Raw genomic sequence first — 17,332 nt, 5'->3', positions numbered from 1 at the left:
GGCTAAACTGGAGCTAACTTTCTCAGATAACAAGTTCCCCCCCCCCCCCCCCCCCCATTTATTTCTCTCTTTGCTCTTGCCTCTCCCTTCCCATCACTTACGACTTTGTAGAGCCACTGCCTCCAGCTAACCCTACACTTCAGACTGGTGCCAGGACACTGCAGCTGCATGTATCTCTGCTCAAAGGAAGGATAAGGTCTGAAAGTTGAACTACCATTTTCTAATTTTTTTGTTTACTTGGCAATTTACTGGCCAACACCTCCAGTAAGAAAAGTTGTTACTTACATGCCAATGTGGGTAAATGAAATCTAACCACACCACATCCAAAGTGCTTTATCCGCATTCACAAGTTTTGATCAGTATTTTGCAGTTATTAAGATTTTGTAAATCTCAGAAAAGCATTCACTATGCTGGATCTTTGCCACTAAACTTCTGCAACGCATGAATTTTCATCTGGATCTCGTAATTTACATTCTATTTAGTAAGAATTTAGGGCCCAGTCTAATATATTTTAACACAACGTGTCCTGACATTTTCCTCATATGTTCTGTAAGTTACTATTTTCTATCATTGTTACTGAAATGTTTTTGTGGATCTTTTTGTAGAAAATTCTCGCAACACTTGGAAGTAAAATGAAGTTGTGGTAAAAGTTGTGACTTGTGGCATACTATCAAATGTTTGTGATGTATTTCTTTTATTAGTTGGATGTTAATTCACCATAATATTAAACTGTGTTAATGTGCTTCACTTACAAGTGTAAAAAGTGTTGGAATGTGAACTTGTAAGTGCATTTAAGAGAAATGTTGAGAGAGCTTATGTTATTTGTTAAGAATAAGCTGGAGTTAGAAGCTACGTAGCTGTAGAGCTTTTGGTAATTGTGTAAGTGATGGCTTTCAATTCATATGGAACAGTAGTGACTCAGACATATGGGTACAGCTGCTACAACAAAAATAAGATGTACGTGTAATATAATTGTGTAGAAAAACAGGAAGAAAGGCAAGGCACTATTTTTAACTCTTGCAGATATCTAAGACAAAGGTATTGTCTGTGGGACACTGTACCTTTCAGTCGATGTGTGATACTCCATCTTGAATGGGTAGTAATAGTGACCCAGAACAGTAATATTTATTATTATTACTGATCACATGTCATCCAGATAGATCATAATTGTAATATTGACACTATCCTGTAGCTTGTTACCATAAAATAATTGTTATTGCTGATATCCACAGATATAACTGGATGCCCACATCAATGTGAGCATTTGTCTGCAAAGTAAATATTACTGCTGATACTTCCACCAGCACAGACAGATACCTGTATAAACAGTACATACTTGTCTCAAGGAAATTGTAATTGTTAGGGATGAATAATTCTCTCGCAATTTGTTGCTGTGTTGTTGTCTCCTTGGCACAATATTTTGACAGTGTAGCTCCTTGGAAAAATCTGGTACTCCCTGATTTGCTAAGGTGTCAGGGGAATTACTCTGCCTGTAGATCATAATTTGAGCTTGTTAACAGAGGTGGCAGTAGCCCAGTCTGAAGCATATTCTACATCTGCATCTACATGACTACTCTGCAATTCAGATTTAAGTGCTTGGCAGAGGGTACATCGAACCACAATCATACTATCTCTCTACTATTCCACTCCCGAACAGCGCGCGGGAAAAACGAACACCTAAACCTTTCAAATCGAGCTCTGATTTATCTTATTTTATTTTGATGATCATTCCTACCTATGTAGGTTGGGCTCAACAAAATATTTTTGCATTCGGAAGAGAAAGTTGGTGACTGAAATTTCGTAAAAAGGTCTTTGCTGTAATGACTTCCATTCCAACTCGCGTATCGTATCTGCCACACTCTCCCCCCTATTACGTGATAATACAAAATAAGCTGCCCTTTTTTGCACCCTTTCGATGTCCTCGTCAATCCCACCTGGTAAGGATCCCACACCGCACAGCAATATTCTAACAGAGGACGAACAAGTGTAGTGTAAGCTGTCTCTTTAGTGAACTTGTTGCATCTTCCAAGTGTCCTGCCAATGAAACACAACCTTTGGCTCGCCTCCCCACAATATCATCTATATGGTCCTTCCAACTGAAGTTGTTCGTAATTTTAATACTCAGGTACTTAGTTGAATTGACAGCCTTGAGAATTGTACTATTTATCGAGTAATCGAATTCCAACAGATTTCTTTTGGAACTCATGTGGATCACCTCACACTTTTCGTTATTTAGCGTCAACTGCCACCTGCCACACCATACAGCAATCTTTTCTAAATTGCTTTGCAACTGATACTGGGGAAACACGCTTCACTGGGGAACACCTGATATCACTTCAGTTTTACTAGATGATTTGCCGTCTAGTCTTGTAATTGAAAAGTCATTGGATCAATTCTTGCCACTAGATTTTTTAAATTGCTTTTATTGAAAAGAATCTATTATCAAATGGAAATGTTAATTATCATATTTTGAATCATTACATTAATTTTTTATTTTTATTTACTGACACCATAATAAAATCAGAGTTGACGGTAAGCTACAATTTGGTACAACAGTGCGAAACATCAAATAGAGAGTAAAATACTTTTCTGTTTGTATAAATTGAACAGATTTGTTGTTAGATATACATTTTTCATTAAAAAATAAGAAATTTTGCATGTTTGTACCAAATTTTAATTGCTTTCGTGTAATTATCAAATGAAATTTTAAAAAATTATGACTCAGTATTTCATAACTAAAATTTCTGTTTGATAAAAATGTTTAAAATTTAAATAAAAGTAAAAAAAAAGAATAGTATTGGTGAGAATCGAACCAGAAACTCTGTGATTATAAGACTACAGAGCTACGCACTGTGTTACTGCTGATTACATTAATAAGATGGAAATGTTTTGCACTTGATAGCACTCCAAAATTTTCTGGTGTTTGAGAGTAGTTTTGTCAAGCTTATTATTATTATTATTATTATTATTATTATTATTATTATTATTATTATTATTATTTCTAGGCAATAACCTTCAAATTGCATACATATAAAGAAAGTCAGATGACCAGTCTGTGAAGTCCCCTTGTCAGTGGAAAATTTGTTACCGTAGTTGTGTTGAAATAGTGGCAGTTACAGTATTAATTAGTGATGTATACTGTCATTGTGATACAAGCTGTGCCCTTTTGGTTGAAGAATATAACAGTTTAATCATAATTAAGCATACTTCGTCAGTACTGAGATCACAGTCTCTATATTAATTTGCACTCTTGGTTGTTTCATATCATTAAAGATCCTCGTTTGTAATGGGATCTACAAAATGCGATGGATGGATGGAAGCATAAATTGAAAGTGCTCCTGAATTGTACTGTAATATGTGCAGTCATTGGGAGTAAAGCGTGGTGTTTAATGTTTGGCGAACTTTGAGATCAATTCAGTACATTAGTCTTTTTCTTTTATCAGATCCTTCATCATGACATTATTCTTCGTAGTTTGCTCTAAAAACATAACATTGAGAGAGGCTGAAACTTCCTGCACTCATAATAGTTCATAATTTGTTTTATATATGAACTGGCGTGAAACTCTGTTTTCTTTCTAACTGTCAAAAGTAACGTGTACTCAATTTCTTTTTCAGGCACTTCTAATAAAGTGGTGACAAAGTTGTAACCATGGCTGAAACCCCATTCAGAGGAAATGATGAAGATGACGAATCAGACGGTTTTGACGAGTCCATATTGAAGGGTCTAGAGGTCGTGGATACGTGGTATGATGACGATGAGGAGGAGGAGGAGGAGGAGAGGAGAGGCAGTATGGAACGACAGACTAGCTCCTCGAGGGCTAACAGGGAAGTGGACAGATTGGGTAGGAACGAAGAGAAAGAGGAAAGAAGACATAGGGGAAGAGAACACAGCAAGGAGAGTGAGAAGGAAAGAGAGAGAGAAAAAGAGAGGGAGAGAGAAAGGGACAAACGCCTTAGGGATAGGGAATCAACAACAGTAAAGGAAAAGTGGTACACGGAAAGGACAAGTAGGGAGGACCCCAGGAAAAGACGACTCGAAGAGGCGGAAAAAGAACTGCTCAAATTACAGCAGATAAATGAACGCAGGGCCAAAGAAGGCCGGCCATTAGTAAAACTACCTGTGAGTGGTATAAGGCGCACACTGGAGGAATTAAATGAGCGCCGGGCAAAAATGGGCCTACCATTATTAACAGTCCCTTGTGAAGAAACACCACCGAAAAGACAAATAGCACTGAAAGGCCGGGATACAAAAGAAGATTATGCTGGTGATCACAAGTATAAGGGTAGCAAACAATCTGAGGAAAATCGCATAGTAAAATTAGAGCATTTGGATGAAGATCTCCCTGGCACACGAGCAAAGAAATTACAACTTGCCAGATACAACAAAGCTTCAGAACGGTCACGGAATGTAGCGAGATCATCTGGCTCTGATGACAGATCACATAAATACCAGAATGATCCGTATGCCAGAATGAAACAGCCAGAAGACAAATTAACGAGCAGTCAGAATGTCTGTGTTACACAAGTTTTGAGGAACGCTCCGGGAAGCTACACGACATCGGTAATAACATACAACACGAACATAACCAAGGGGTCGTCAGTGTCACAGTATTCGACTGTCGTCCAAACTTCCATCGACGACGATCTACCTGTCGTTCCTCCTCCACCACCTAAGCTGGGACCAATATCTTTCAAGATAAGTCAGTCATCAAAAAGTTCTAAGCCCGCCACAGCCCTGGCGCTCAGTGAAGAAGAAGAAGAAGAAGAAGAAGAAGATGACGACGACAAAATTGAAGAAGATGATGACGACTTCAAACCTTCTTGTTTAAGTCAACGCTTGTTGGCAGCAACAAAATCGCACAAAAATATGGAGGTCAGCACTTACAAAAGGTTTGTGTTAATATTTTTTTCATTATGCTAAATATTTTTGTAATTTGGGTATAATTGTATAAAAAGCTGAGACATTTTTTGGTCTTCAGTTTTGTGACGGGTATTTGATACAGTCCACCAAGAATTTCTCTCCTGTTCCCTTGTTTTCATTTCTACGTCTACAACTACATTTACATCCTCATCCATACTCCACGAGCCACTTGACGGTGTGTGGCGGAAGGTACCTTGAGTACCTCTATCAGTTCTCTGTTCCATTCCAGTCTCGTATTGTTCCTGGAAAGAAGGATTGTCGGTATGCCTCTGTGTGGGCTCTAATCTCTCTGATTTTTATCCTCATGGTCTCTTCGTGAGATACACGTAGGAGGGGGCAATATACTGCTTGACTCCTCGGTGAAGGTATGTTCTCGAAACTTCAGCAAAAACTCGTCTCTCTTGCAGAGTCTTCCACTGGAGTTTATCTATCATCCCCATAACGCTTTTGCGATAACTAAATGATCCTGTAATGAAGCTCGCTGCTCTCTGTTGGATCTTCTCTATCTCTTCTATCAACCCTATCTGGTACGGATCCCACACTGGTGAGCAGTATTCAAGCAGTGGGCGAACAAGCGTACTGTAACCTACTTCCTTTGTTTTCGGATTACATTTCCTGAGGATTCTTCCAATGAATCTCAGTCTGGCATCTGCTTTACCGACAATCAACTTTATATGATCATTCCATTTTAAATCACTCCTAATGCATACTCCCAGATAATTTATGGAATTAACTGCTTCCAGTTGCTGACCTGCTATTTTGTAGCTAAATGATTACTATGTATTCGCAGCACATTACACTTGTCTACATTGAGATTCAATTGCCATTCCCTGCACATGCGTCAATTTGCTGCAGATCCTCCTGCATTTCAGTACAATTTTCCATTGTTACAACTTCTCGATATACCACAGCATCATCTGCAAAAAGCCTCAGTGAACTACCTATCTTATCCACAAGATCATTTATGTATATTGTGAATAGCAACGGTCCTACGACACTCCCCTGTGACACACCTGAAATCACTCTTACTTCTGAAGACTTCTCTCCATTGAGAATGACATGCTGAGTTCTGTTATCTAGGAACTCGTAGAACACCGTACCCCTTGTCTTCAGTTTATTCTCTACAGCTCCCTCTTGTACCATGGAAGTGTCGCCTGATGTTGTCAGTATCTCCACATGCTTTTTCCTCATTGATTCTGTGGAGAACCACCTCATTTCATTTCTTGTCAGTCCATATTATTCTCAACATCTTGCTGTATCACCCCATCTGAAACACTTCTGTTCTCTTCTTTTCTAATTTTCCCATCAGTCCATGAGTCACTTCCATTCAATGTTATGCTCAAGATGTACAGTCTCAGAAATTTCTTCTTCAAATTAAAGCTGATGTTTGTTGGTACTACATAATAGACTTCTTGTGGCCAGGAGTGCCTTCTTTGCCTGTGCTAGTCTGCCTTTATACCCTCATTTGCCATCCTCAATGTGCTGTTTTGCTTTCTAGATTGCAGGATTTCTTCACTTCGTCTTCTACATCTACATCCACATCCACATTTGTAATCTGCAAACCACCATGAGGTGCATGGCAGAGGTACGTCCCATCTCCTGTAAATGTATGGTAAACTATCTGAGAATGAGTTGCCTCAATGACTTTCCAACATCATTCAACAAGATCCAGTGATCCAGGTTAATGGTTGTCTTGGGACTACTACGATAACCTAAAACTCATATAATCCACAATACAAATTTTTACCAAAACTATTGGCTTATTGTATTTTCAAAATGTGTAATGTGTCATATTAGAAAGCCTACTGCATTATTTAACACATTACTCTTGAAAATGACAACTTATTTACAAAGTTGCTCTGAAAACAAACTGTATTTGGCACCACTTGCTTTCAGTTCACTATTGGAAAATGGTGCGTCGTCCATACTCTAACAACAGATCAATGGTTTATGTTGCTCCAGCTCCAGTGTGTGTTCTGAAATGAGATTCAGGCAAAACAGTGTGTTCCTTTTTTTCCTTTGTCTTTTCTCACTCAGATGGGGGTTGACTTTCTTAGCAAGTCTCCATTTTCCTCAGCCTCATTATTTAAAATGTTTTCCCTCTGTTTCTCAGATACACTGTCCATCTTCTTTGTGGCCTTCCTCTTCCCATGTCATTTCCAGTGCCACTTCTGCCACTCTCGTGCCAGCATAGGTGTCATCCTTTCTTGTGACATGTCCATACCATTGCAGACTTCTCTCTTGATCTTTCTTTGATATCTCTTGTCACTTTAATGCTGCCACTTATTCTTTACTTTCTGATCGTATCAGCTCTGGAAGTGCCATAAATTTTTCCCAACATTCTCATTTCATCCACATCCATTGCCTTACAATGTGTTTTACATGGTCAATGTGGGGGGGGGGGACACACACACACTTACAAGTGTACTTGTTCCTGGCCTTTTGATACATACTGTATGCAAAGTAGTTATTAGAGACTTGTAATGGGGATTCTGGCCTGTTGGTTTGCAACAAAACTTCATAGTGTGCAAGGGATATCTCCTGACTCATCAAGCAAATCCCAAACTTAATATTTTTGCATTCCAGTATGGTTCTGTTTTCAGTGCAACAATTTCATTAATTCAGGGTTGTGCTAATGCCACGTTTGATCGCAACTGTAACAGAATGGTAAGTGTTGCTGCCTTTGGTGCGGAAGAACCTAGGATTGATTCCTGGAATCTTTTTAGACTTCTGTGATGTAGATATGTATGGAACAGATCCACTCAGCCTGCTGAGGCCGAATGAGGAACAACTTGAGTAAAGAACTAGCAGCACCAACAGGTTCATTTACTGGAGAGATCGGCGACATGCTTATCACGTATCTCACAGTAGTGGATAACTCCTCACACTGCCTTGTTGGCAGAACAAGCCTAAGGTGAATCTGCTAGTGGCGTTTACGTTTACTAATTCCATGTTAGAATATTGCCTTTCAGCAATGAAAAATACTACAATGGCTTTTGAAAGTTGGTGTGTGCTAATCCAAGCATGTACAAAAATGATTATAAAAATGCAAGATATTGATTATCAGTTACAAAACATTTTAAAAATGAAGTATATACAGTGAAACCTCTTTTTACACTTTTCAGCAGACAAAAAAAATGAAAAATGCAGGAAAGTCTAAAATACAGGAAAGCAGAGGAGAGATCGTGAACGTGAATAAATTACACTTAATGTCATTCTCTTCGTATTGTTAAAAATATGAAATTAAAACAATTTCTTTCTAACAGCAATTAGCTCTACTTGTCTCTCCACAGTACACAAAGCATCTGTCACAAAGGCGGTGGCTGTCTATTGACACACAAAATGCACATATGGGTTTCCCCTCTTTTTTTCCAGTCATCTCTAATGGTGTAAGTAAAACACAGAAGCAAAAAGCTTTCGTGAAACCACAGTAAATAGGTATTTGTGTTCTAATGTGATGCTTATTATTTATTCATTGTGAAATTACAGTGAATAAAACTTGTAACACAAATTTTGGTTAAAACCTTAAACAGAGAACAATAGGCACATAATCTACAGCTTGTCGGCAACAATCAGGTCTCTCAGTTCAGGTATATCCTGGTTGAGAAACATGGCAAAATTGTAGTCATGTTACCAAGCATTCTGAGGAGGAATGTTTACATCTGACATCAATTTGTAAAACTTAAGACTGCGCGCCTAGTAAGGATTAGCGATTTCACGTGGAAGTAACAACAGTTTGTGAAAGCCCATTATGGAGCTGGCCATCTTCAAATGTGCTGTTTATTTGTATAAATGACTATGAAATTAAATGATAGCAATGAGCAGAAGGAAGGTTACTTCTAGAATCACTGTCGTCAGATCACGATTATCATTGAGACAGTGACTCAACATTCTTTCCCACCCTTCCAAACACTGCAGACCTATAATACAGGTGGCTGTGACCCAGAAATGCTGACAGTGAAAAACTTGCATACCTTGCTAAGCTAAGTTACGTAATAAATAACTTTGCTTATAGTCTCTGTGTTCTGTTTTTTTCCCAGGCTGACCTTCAGCAGGAATATGAGGCACTTTTTGGGGAAATCTGTAGGGAAATGAGTTTTAAAGGTCATGATAATGTCAAACAAAACTTAAAATGCTGGAAATGTTATAACACGAAATCATTAACAATGAGAAAGCATTGTAGTGAGAGAATAGGACTTATGTCGGGACTGACAAAAATGACCATAGGAAGCCTGTATAAAAACCTTGTGTATTATATACAAATATCTCCACAAGTTAGAATCAAGAGGTAATGAGATATTGTGACCATGTCGGGGTTAAAACAGAAATGATAATACCATTGTTATGGTTAATCTCATGATGGACAAAGTGAAGTAAACTTGGTCCAGTGGCTCAATATAAAAATACGCATCTTAAACCAAGGCAAAAGCCAAAACTGTAGATTTTTTACCTTCATAGGCTAAGTCGCAAAGTGATTGAGTGTGATCCAGATAAGAGTACTGGTGTTACATTTGGACACATCTGACATGGCAAGAAGTTGTGTGCTACATTAATTCCCTAAATCAATTAATGAGAAGGCTGGAATAGGTCTTTTCAGAAGAACTCTGGTATTTTCTTTTACAAAATTTAGCTTCTGCTTCATCTGTGAATGAGCTTGTTCACAGCATATTGAAGCCTCCATCTGTTCTTATAAAGAGAAACTGTCATTGTTACTGGATCCCTTTGCAAGTTCTTGTGTATCCATTGGCAACTGAAAGAAATGACACCAATAGTGTTGTTACATGAAGACACATACACCTTGTGTTATTGTTTATAGGCTTTAACATGTGTGTTTCATTTTAATATCTGTAGTTTCATAAGAACTTCCATGTATTCACGTATTCCTTTTGGTTAAGTCAGAATTAAAAATAATTTATTCTTAATTGCCTTTGGATTATGGAGCTTGGGAGTGACCTGGTTATCCACTTGCTACAGGAATGGGACGCTTATGATTAATTTCTAAAATCTTTTGTGGGAACTCATGTAACATAACACTTAAAATCATGACCTGAAATGAGATCCATTCTGTCTGAAATTTTGCCCACCACACCTAAAATAGCTTTTTGTTGCCCTCCCAATTTCCACAGTATTCTCGTCAGACCTTATGCTGCTCTTGCACCCATCTCCCTACCCTATGGTCCTACCCTTGTGACTGTCCCCACTGGAAGAGTTGCCCTATGCACCCTCCTATCACCACCTATAACAACCCTGTAACTGGCAAAACATATACTATCAAAGGGTGAGTCACCTGCTAAACAAACAGTCATATGCCGGCTGTTATGTAAGCACTGTTCGGCCTTCTACATCAGTGTGACTACCAGCAAATTGTCAATTAGGATGAATGGGCGTAGGCAGATGGTGCATACTGACAACCCGCAGAGCATGTTCTACAACATGATATTCGTGACCTGGGCGTCTCTTTCACCACACACGCCATCTGGATTCTTGCGCCAGACACCAGTTTCTCAGAACTCCGCAGGTGGGAACTAGCGCTACAACATGATCTCGGTTTGAGAATGAGATTTTTCACTCTGCAGGCTGTGGCTAAGCCATGTCTCCGCAATATCCTTTCTTTCAGGAGTGCTAGTTCTGCAAGGTTAGCAGGAGAGAGCTTCTGTAAAGTTTGGAAGGTAGGAGGCGAAGTACTGGCGGAAGTAAAGCTGTGAGGATGGGGCATGAGTCGTGCTTGGGTAGCTCAGTTGGTAGAGCACTTGCCCGCGAAAGGCAAAGGTCCCGAGGTCGAGTCTCATTCTGGCACACAGTTTTAATCTGCCAGGAAGTTTCAAGATCTCGGTTGTCTGCAGCTCGTGGTCTCGCAGTCGCGTCCTCACTTCCCGAGCACCAGGTTCGATTCCCAGCGGGGTCAGGGATTTTCACCTGCCTCGGATGACTGAGTGTTTGTGTTGTCCTCATCATTTCGTGAACATGTCGAGATTGGGCTGAGCAAAGGTTAGAAATTTGTACGGGGGCTGAACACCGCGCAGTTAAGCGCCCCACAAACCAAACATTATCATCATCATTATCTCAGTTCTCGCCACTCACCTGGAATTAATTTATGTTAATTTCTTCTGTCTCAACATTTCTTCACTGTAACTACTCTTTGCTTCACTCCATTTCAGTTTTATACACCTTGCATTGTCTTCCCCATCTATTTTGCACCATCCTCCTCCCACTTCTGTTATGTACAATGCACTTAGCTTTTTACTCTTGTTGACTTGTGCATGGTGTTTAAGCAATGATCTCTGTCTGCATATTTCCCTGTCTTCCACCTTTAAGCTCTCAAGTTTTCAAGTCTCATCCAACGCAGTCCCCAACAATCAGTCTTTCCTTCTCGTACCATATGGTAAGTCTCCCCTGGTGATTCTGAGTGACTTTCCCAAAATCCGCCCTCTTCCTTCCTTTTCAACCCTTCTGCCTGAAGAAGGAGCCACTGGCTCCGAAAGCTTGCCAATTAGAACCGCCTTTTATGTGTGTGTTCTGTCGCCACTTGGTGAGTAGATTTTTTATCTATCCAATTAAATAATTTTGTCAATAATTGAATGTTGTTGTCGTTATATTAACCTTTGTCACCATAACACGTTCTGATTGATTGAAAATTTTATAGAAAGTGATTGTATACAGGGTGGTCAGAAATGCTCTGGAAAGCTCGTATGGGAGTTGCAGGGTAGGTTGTGCTGAGAAATAATTGTTAAGAAAAAGTTAGATACGTTTCACCATTTCTGAGTTAATTAACATTGAAGTTAGCCAATCAGGCCATTGTGCACAAGTTCAAGTGGCCTGCCAGACACAGTTGTTCTCATTGTGTGTATGATAGCACACAAGATTGTTCGGCTTTTGGGTGAGGTTCAGCACTTACTATTGTCCCTCGTTCAATTTTTGTGTTGCTCACCTGCTCGGTTTTATGAAACCAAATGGAGAACACGTTTGGCAACACAGTCTTTGGCAGGCTGTTGCATTTGCACCTGATTGGCTAACTTCAGTGGTAATCAATTCGAAAACTGTGAAATGCATCATCGTTTTTTCTTAATAATACTTTCTGTGTATAATCTGGCCTGCAACATTCTAACAAGCTTTTCACATTGTTTCTGTCCACTCTGTAGATAAGAACAAAGAGAACTTGTCTAAAATATGGTGCCGTTATTAACAGATTATGTACGCACTAGAGAAAATCAGTTTGTGCTTTTATTAAATATTTTTGATGCAGTTGTCTTGTAAATTTTCAATGAAAATTTGAGGTTTTGAGAGTATCCACTGTTGTTGTTGATAGGAACACAGCTGACTGTCGAAGAAGTAATGGAATCTCACAGATGTCTTAGTGCCCAATGTGACCAGACATTGCATTGTCACCATAATAAGTCATCTACAGCATCTGTGTTTCGTTCATGATGTATAATTTGAGAAATACTCTTGTGCAGTCTGTAGATGTGTGTGCAGTCTGTAGATGTCAAGTGTCCTCTTGAATGCGAACACTGTATCACTATTAAAATTCTTAACACACAACCCAGTTTGCACAGTGTCTTTTGCGACTGAGTCCCAGTAGTGTGAAGTGTGGGCTGGAATATGTGTCTACTCTACTAGACCAAGATTTTGTGCTTGTAGGTAAGACTGCATTCGGCAACAACAGATTGTTCTGGAATTCTGTATCTGCCACCATTGTTTGGTACAGTACTACTCAGTCATCAAAGGGGCTGTGGAAATTAGTGTGTGTGTGTGTGTGTGTGTGTCTACCTTCAGTAGAGATACGAAATTCAAACTCGGGAGTTCATGACTATGTTCTTGGTGCAATAGGCTGCATTCTGTATCTGCCACCATTGTTTGGTACAGTACTACTCAGTCATCAAAGGGGCTGTGGAAATTAGTGTGTGTGTGTGTGTGTGTGTGTGTGTGGTGTGTGTGTGTGTGTGTGTGTGTGTGTGTGTGTACCTTCAGTAGAGATACGAAATTCAAACTCGGGAATTCATGACTATGTTCTTGGTGCAATAGGCTGCATTTACTTTGTCTGTAAGCAGAAGAGTGAGCAGTACTTTTGTTTTACCCAGAACAACAGACAACTACTACTGCACAGGAGTGCAGTGGAGTGCAGTTTGTGAAGATTCTCTTCATATGCATTTATGCTTTTTTTTTTAATGCTAGAATTCTTGTGTATGAAACAGCTTCAAATATCTGATTAATTTACAAATGAGTTAATGTGTGAAATATTTGACATAAAGCACATAAGTCAGAAAAGTTTTGAAATTATGCTTTTGTTGAAAGTTGCTAAGTGCTGTCATTATGAAACCCTGGATGAAAGTACTCTGGGCTACTTGTGTTCCATTTTAAGCCACAGCAAGTTTTTTATGCCTCTCAAAATTCGTGACATCACACCCCCTGAACTATTTATGATACAATGATATAATTGTGCAGGTACATTCAGTGGTGTATGTGGATATTGTCTGCTAATTGTGCTGTGAATAGATTGGGTAGTGAAGTAGTAATAAATTAAAACATCATGGCTGATGACGAACTTTTACTATATGGACTACGAAAATGTAGTGAGCAGTAAACTTTTTTTCCTTTCATCAATTTTTGGGGGTGTCAGCAAGAAAAAGTTTCATAAACACTTCAAATTATGTGTTAAGTTATTGGAACTCATCAAGTGCTCTCATTCTCAGGTACTGAACACACACACACACACACACACACACACACACACACACACACACACACACACACAGTTTCAAACTGTAATTTGTGTTGTATTGGTTAAATTTTTAGCATGAGATAGTGCCTCTTAATGAGTAAATTATGACAGCATTTTAAATTTTTAATTGTTGCCAGTAATTATGGGAATACTAAAAATAAAATTTTTGTTGCCCCTGCAAGCCATTAATTAGGCAACCTGCAACTGATGTTGGGTTCCAGGACAGTTGCTCAGTAATATAGGTTCCTAATTTCAGTACTGTGTTCACACATTTAGTAAAAAAAACAAGCAATCCCCAAGCATGTCTCTACACTATGTAGAACAGCCTGTAGTTGCTCCTTGTGACATAGCCAGATGTCCAGAATTAGGATTTGCCTGGTCGCTCTTTAGTTTACAGATAGCTGTAGCAGTGTGTCCTTTAATATGTATTGTGATGGAAACAAAAGTGCTGTGAGTGATTGTTGCTGGCTGCCAATGTACTCTCTGCCCACAGTGCATGCTACTATATCATTTAATATCTGTGTGATTTTGTTACACCTTTGATAGTTAGTTGCTTTCCGTACATTCATGATGGTGAATGCTGTCGCCGCCATAGAGAATTAACTTGAAGAAGCCACCGAGAACATTTAACAAAACAAATCCATCACAAAAGACTGTGGTTTATTTAGTTAGCACTTCCTATTTTGTATTTGTGTACCACACAGTGTGTTTATTTGCAGGATGGACAACAAGAAGAAAGTGTATACCTCTGATGCCTCATTGGATAGCATATCGGAGACATCATCGCCAGAAAGGGATCTTCAGCTGTCCCCCGTCTCATCAGATCCAGAAAGGTTTGTACTGCAGTTTTAAGCATTGCATAATCACAGTGTATTTGATGAAGGTAATCCTCAGTGAAAAAATACTCTTCTAATCTGTGAACTGAAACCAGGTCTCCATCATAAGATTTTTACATAATATCAATGTACAAACTTTGTACATAATTATGTAATGAGAATAGGTAAAACATATAAGAAAACATTTATTGTCAGGAAAATATTTTATTAAATGTTTGTCATAAAGCAATAACCTCAACTGAAATCAACTTCTACACATAAATTTTCCACGCACACAAAAAGTGCGCTAATATGATGTATTTTACATTGCTTAAATATTTTATTTTGAAAGTTTATATTGCGCCAATAAAAGAAAGTTATTTTTGGCCACATCTCTTTACTAGAATGTCGTATGTTACTGAAATTACTAAGGGAGTCTAATTCACCTTCCACTTTGAAGTTTTTGAAAGTTTCTGTGTGTTCTTTCAGTAATGCGGTCCCAAATTAGTCTTCTGTGACGTTAAGTGTAAGGAAATGTATTAAGCAGGCCAGCAAAACGTGAAGAATAACCAGATGCTGAGCAGCTACTTGGTATCGCTGCTGAATGGTGGTAGCAGACAGGTGGAATCACATGGGACACGGGGCAAGTTGGTTAAGGGTGACACGGCAAAATAATGTCTGCTGAGTTTGGTGTCTGATTTCTCTCATAATTTCTCCACCCTGTACTGTGAAGTAATGTGATCTTTCAGTCTTTCTTGGTGTGATTAACAATGTGATTTGGATCTTCAGCAGAATGTGTGTTGCTATTTTTATGCCGCTGTATTTCAACACCAGCCATTCTTCTTCAGGTGCTGCAGTCTGTGTTTTTGTATATGTTCACTGCCTGACTCCAACAAGACTGTGAGGTATTGTTGGTGTTGGGCCATTATTTATAGCTGTCAAAGAAAAGTCAACTTCTCAGTACACTGACCTTCCTCACAAGGTAGTGAAGTAAGCAAGTTGACCATGTTTGTAAGTACAAATGACAGCTGAGGAATTGAACTCAATATAAACAGCGGTACGACACCCAACAGTAGATCTGGCCGATTCCTCGCAGAGACACACGCAATGCCACAACTCTTAAGCAGTAAGCTCCTGCTGCCGCCGTTGATTATTCAGAAATAATTGATGCGATTGGAGGCCCTGTGGAAACCTGCTCTCACGTACATAATAAGACTTTGCTTCTGGAGAACAATTGCGATTTTCAAGCCCAGCTACCGCTTACAGCCTCTCTCTCCTCCACAGTTATTCTGTTCGTGTTGAGGTCCATCATACTCAGCTGCTTGGTGGTCTGATCGAGGGATAAATCCAAAATTATCTCTCTGATCAGGGCATCACAGCGGTTCATCTGGAGATGAAAAAGGTTGATACTTAAAGCCTACATGCACTCTTTTTCTCACATTTGATGGAGTGGTGCTCCCATCAAATATTATGGTAGGTTATGAACTCATTACAGTCCAACCATACATTGCAAACCCTATGCATTGCTACCCATGTCAATGTTATAACCACACTTGTGTGTCCTGACAATATGTGGTGGGGATGCTCATGAGGATGACTGCCCACCTCCTCCTCCCTGTTGTATCAATTGTAATGACGACCATACCACCTTATCCCACAAGTGTCCCATGAATCTCGATGAGTGGGTTGTCCAGGAGATCCGGGTGAAGGAAAAAATACTGTACCCTGTCACTTATGGCTAGTCAAATGCCCTGCATTTTGCCACCCATCACTTATAGTACCATTCTTGCTGCGCCTCGTTACATGGAGGACATGGCAACTCAGAGATGCGATTTCCAGTTCAGTTCTGTGGTTGTGAAATCACCCAGTATTACAGTGGCAACCCTGTCTCTTCCTCCTCCTCCTACAGCTACACAACAAGCCATCAAATTTTCGATCCCGGAAGTGAAATCACCTGCTACACAACTGACAGACCGGCAAAAGAAACACTTTCACAAAGACCTTTTACGTCCCTCCAACAAACAACTGAGTCTTTGTCTGCTAACCCTAAAGGCTCTGGGAAACCAAAGGCAAACTGTCTTCTCCTTCCCCAACTCAGAGTTGTCCTCAGCGATGTTGCACTCACCTGGCCGACCTCCAATTTGTTAGTGTGCATCGCTTACTGTTTTTCTCAGTGAATTCACAGGCCTCTGTAGTTTCCATGGAACAGGCTCTTCCAGCCTCTACACCCTGTGGCAGTGAGTCTTTGAAGGCTGGCACTTGGCAGCCACTGAGGTGATGGCCCTTTCTTCCCTCCTCGCCGTTCTCCATAATGACTCTTCTCCAATGGAAAATTTGTGGCAGTCGATCCAATAATGAGGAACTACAGCTGCCCTTGGAATGACATGGTTCAATTGTTCTCTGCCTCCAAGAAACAAAATTGCATCCCCGTGACCACTTTGACCTCTCATGTTTCCTTCTGGTCTACTTTTACCTTTTCCCTGAGGCTGGCATTCCATCTCGTGAGGGGACCTTGCTGCTCATTTGGGATGATGTCCATAGCCAAACCATCTCACTGAACACCCAGCTGCAAAGTTGTTGCTGTCCACATTTTGTTGTTGCTGTCCGCATTTTCATTCCTCGTTTCACCTTTTCTCTTTGTAACATCTACATCCCTCTGTCATTTGCTGTCACCAGGGCAAACTTACCCAGCTTATTGGTCTGTTCCCTCATCCTTTTTTTGCTGCTTGGCAACTCCAATGCCCACCATCCCCTTTGGTGCTCTTAGAGAACATGTTCAAAAGGTTCCTTCTTGGCTGACCTTCTGAAAAATCTCATCTGTCTTAACACTAGAGCGACCACATTCCTTTCAGAATCCACTCACATTTATTCCCATTT

General features: G+C 39.7%; 1 protein-coding gene across 7 annotated transcripts in view; it reads left to right on the top strand.

Moving 5' to 3' along the window:
* The window catches only part of LOC126292295 (protein piccolo-like), a 153,541-nt gene that overhangs the window by 43,401 nt on the left and 92,808 nt on the right, over positions 1-17,332 (top strand). For all 7 annotated transcript variants that reach the window (XM_049986217.1, XM_049986220.1, XM_049986214.1 and 4 more), the window contains exons 2-3: positions 3,616-4,890; positions 14,360-14,473. In XM_049986217.1, the coding sequence (XP_049842174.1) occupies positions 3,650-4,890; positions 14,360-14,473 (1,355 nt within the window). In that variant the 5' untranslated portion in view covers positions 3,616-3,649. The remainder of the gene's footprint in view (positions 1-3,615; positions 4,891-14,359; positions 14,474-17,332) is intronic.

This window comes from Schistocerca gregaria, chromosome 9 (genome assembly GCF_023897955.1).
Source record: "Schistocerca gregaria isolate iqSchGreg1 chromosome 9, iqSchGreg1.2, whole genome shotgun sequence".
NCBI lineage: Eukaryota > Metazoa > Arthropoda > Insecta > Orthoptera > Acrididae > Schistocerca > Schistocerca gregaria.
The sequence above is the reverse complement of the archived record's forward strand: the minus strand, read 5'-3'. Positions and strand labels throughout refer to the sequence as shown.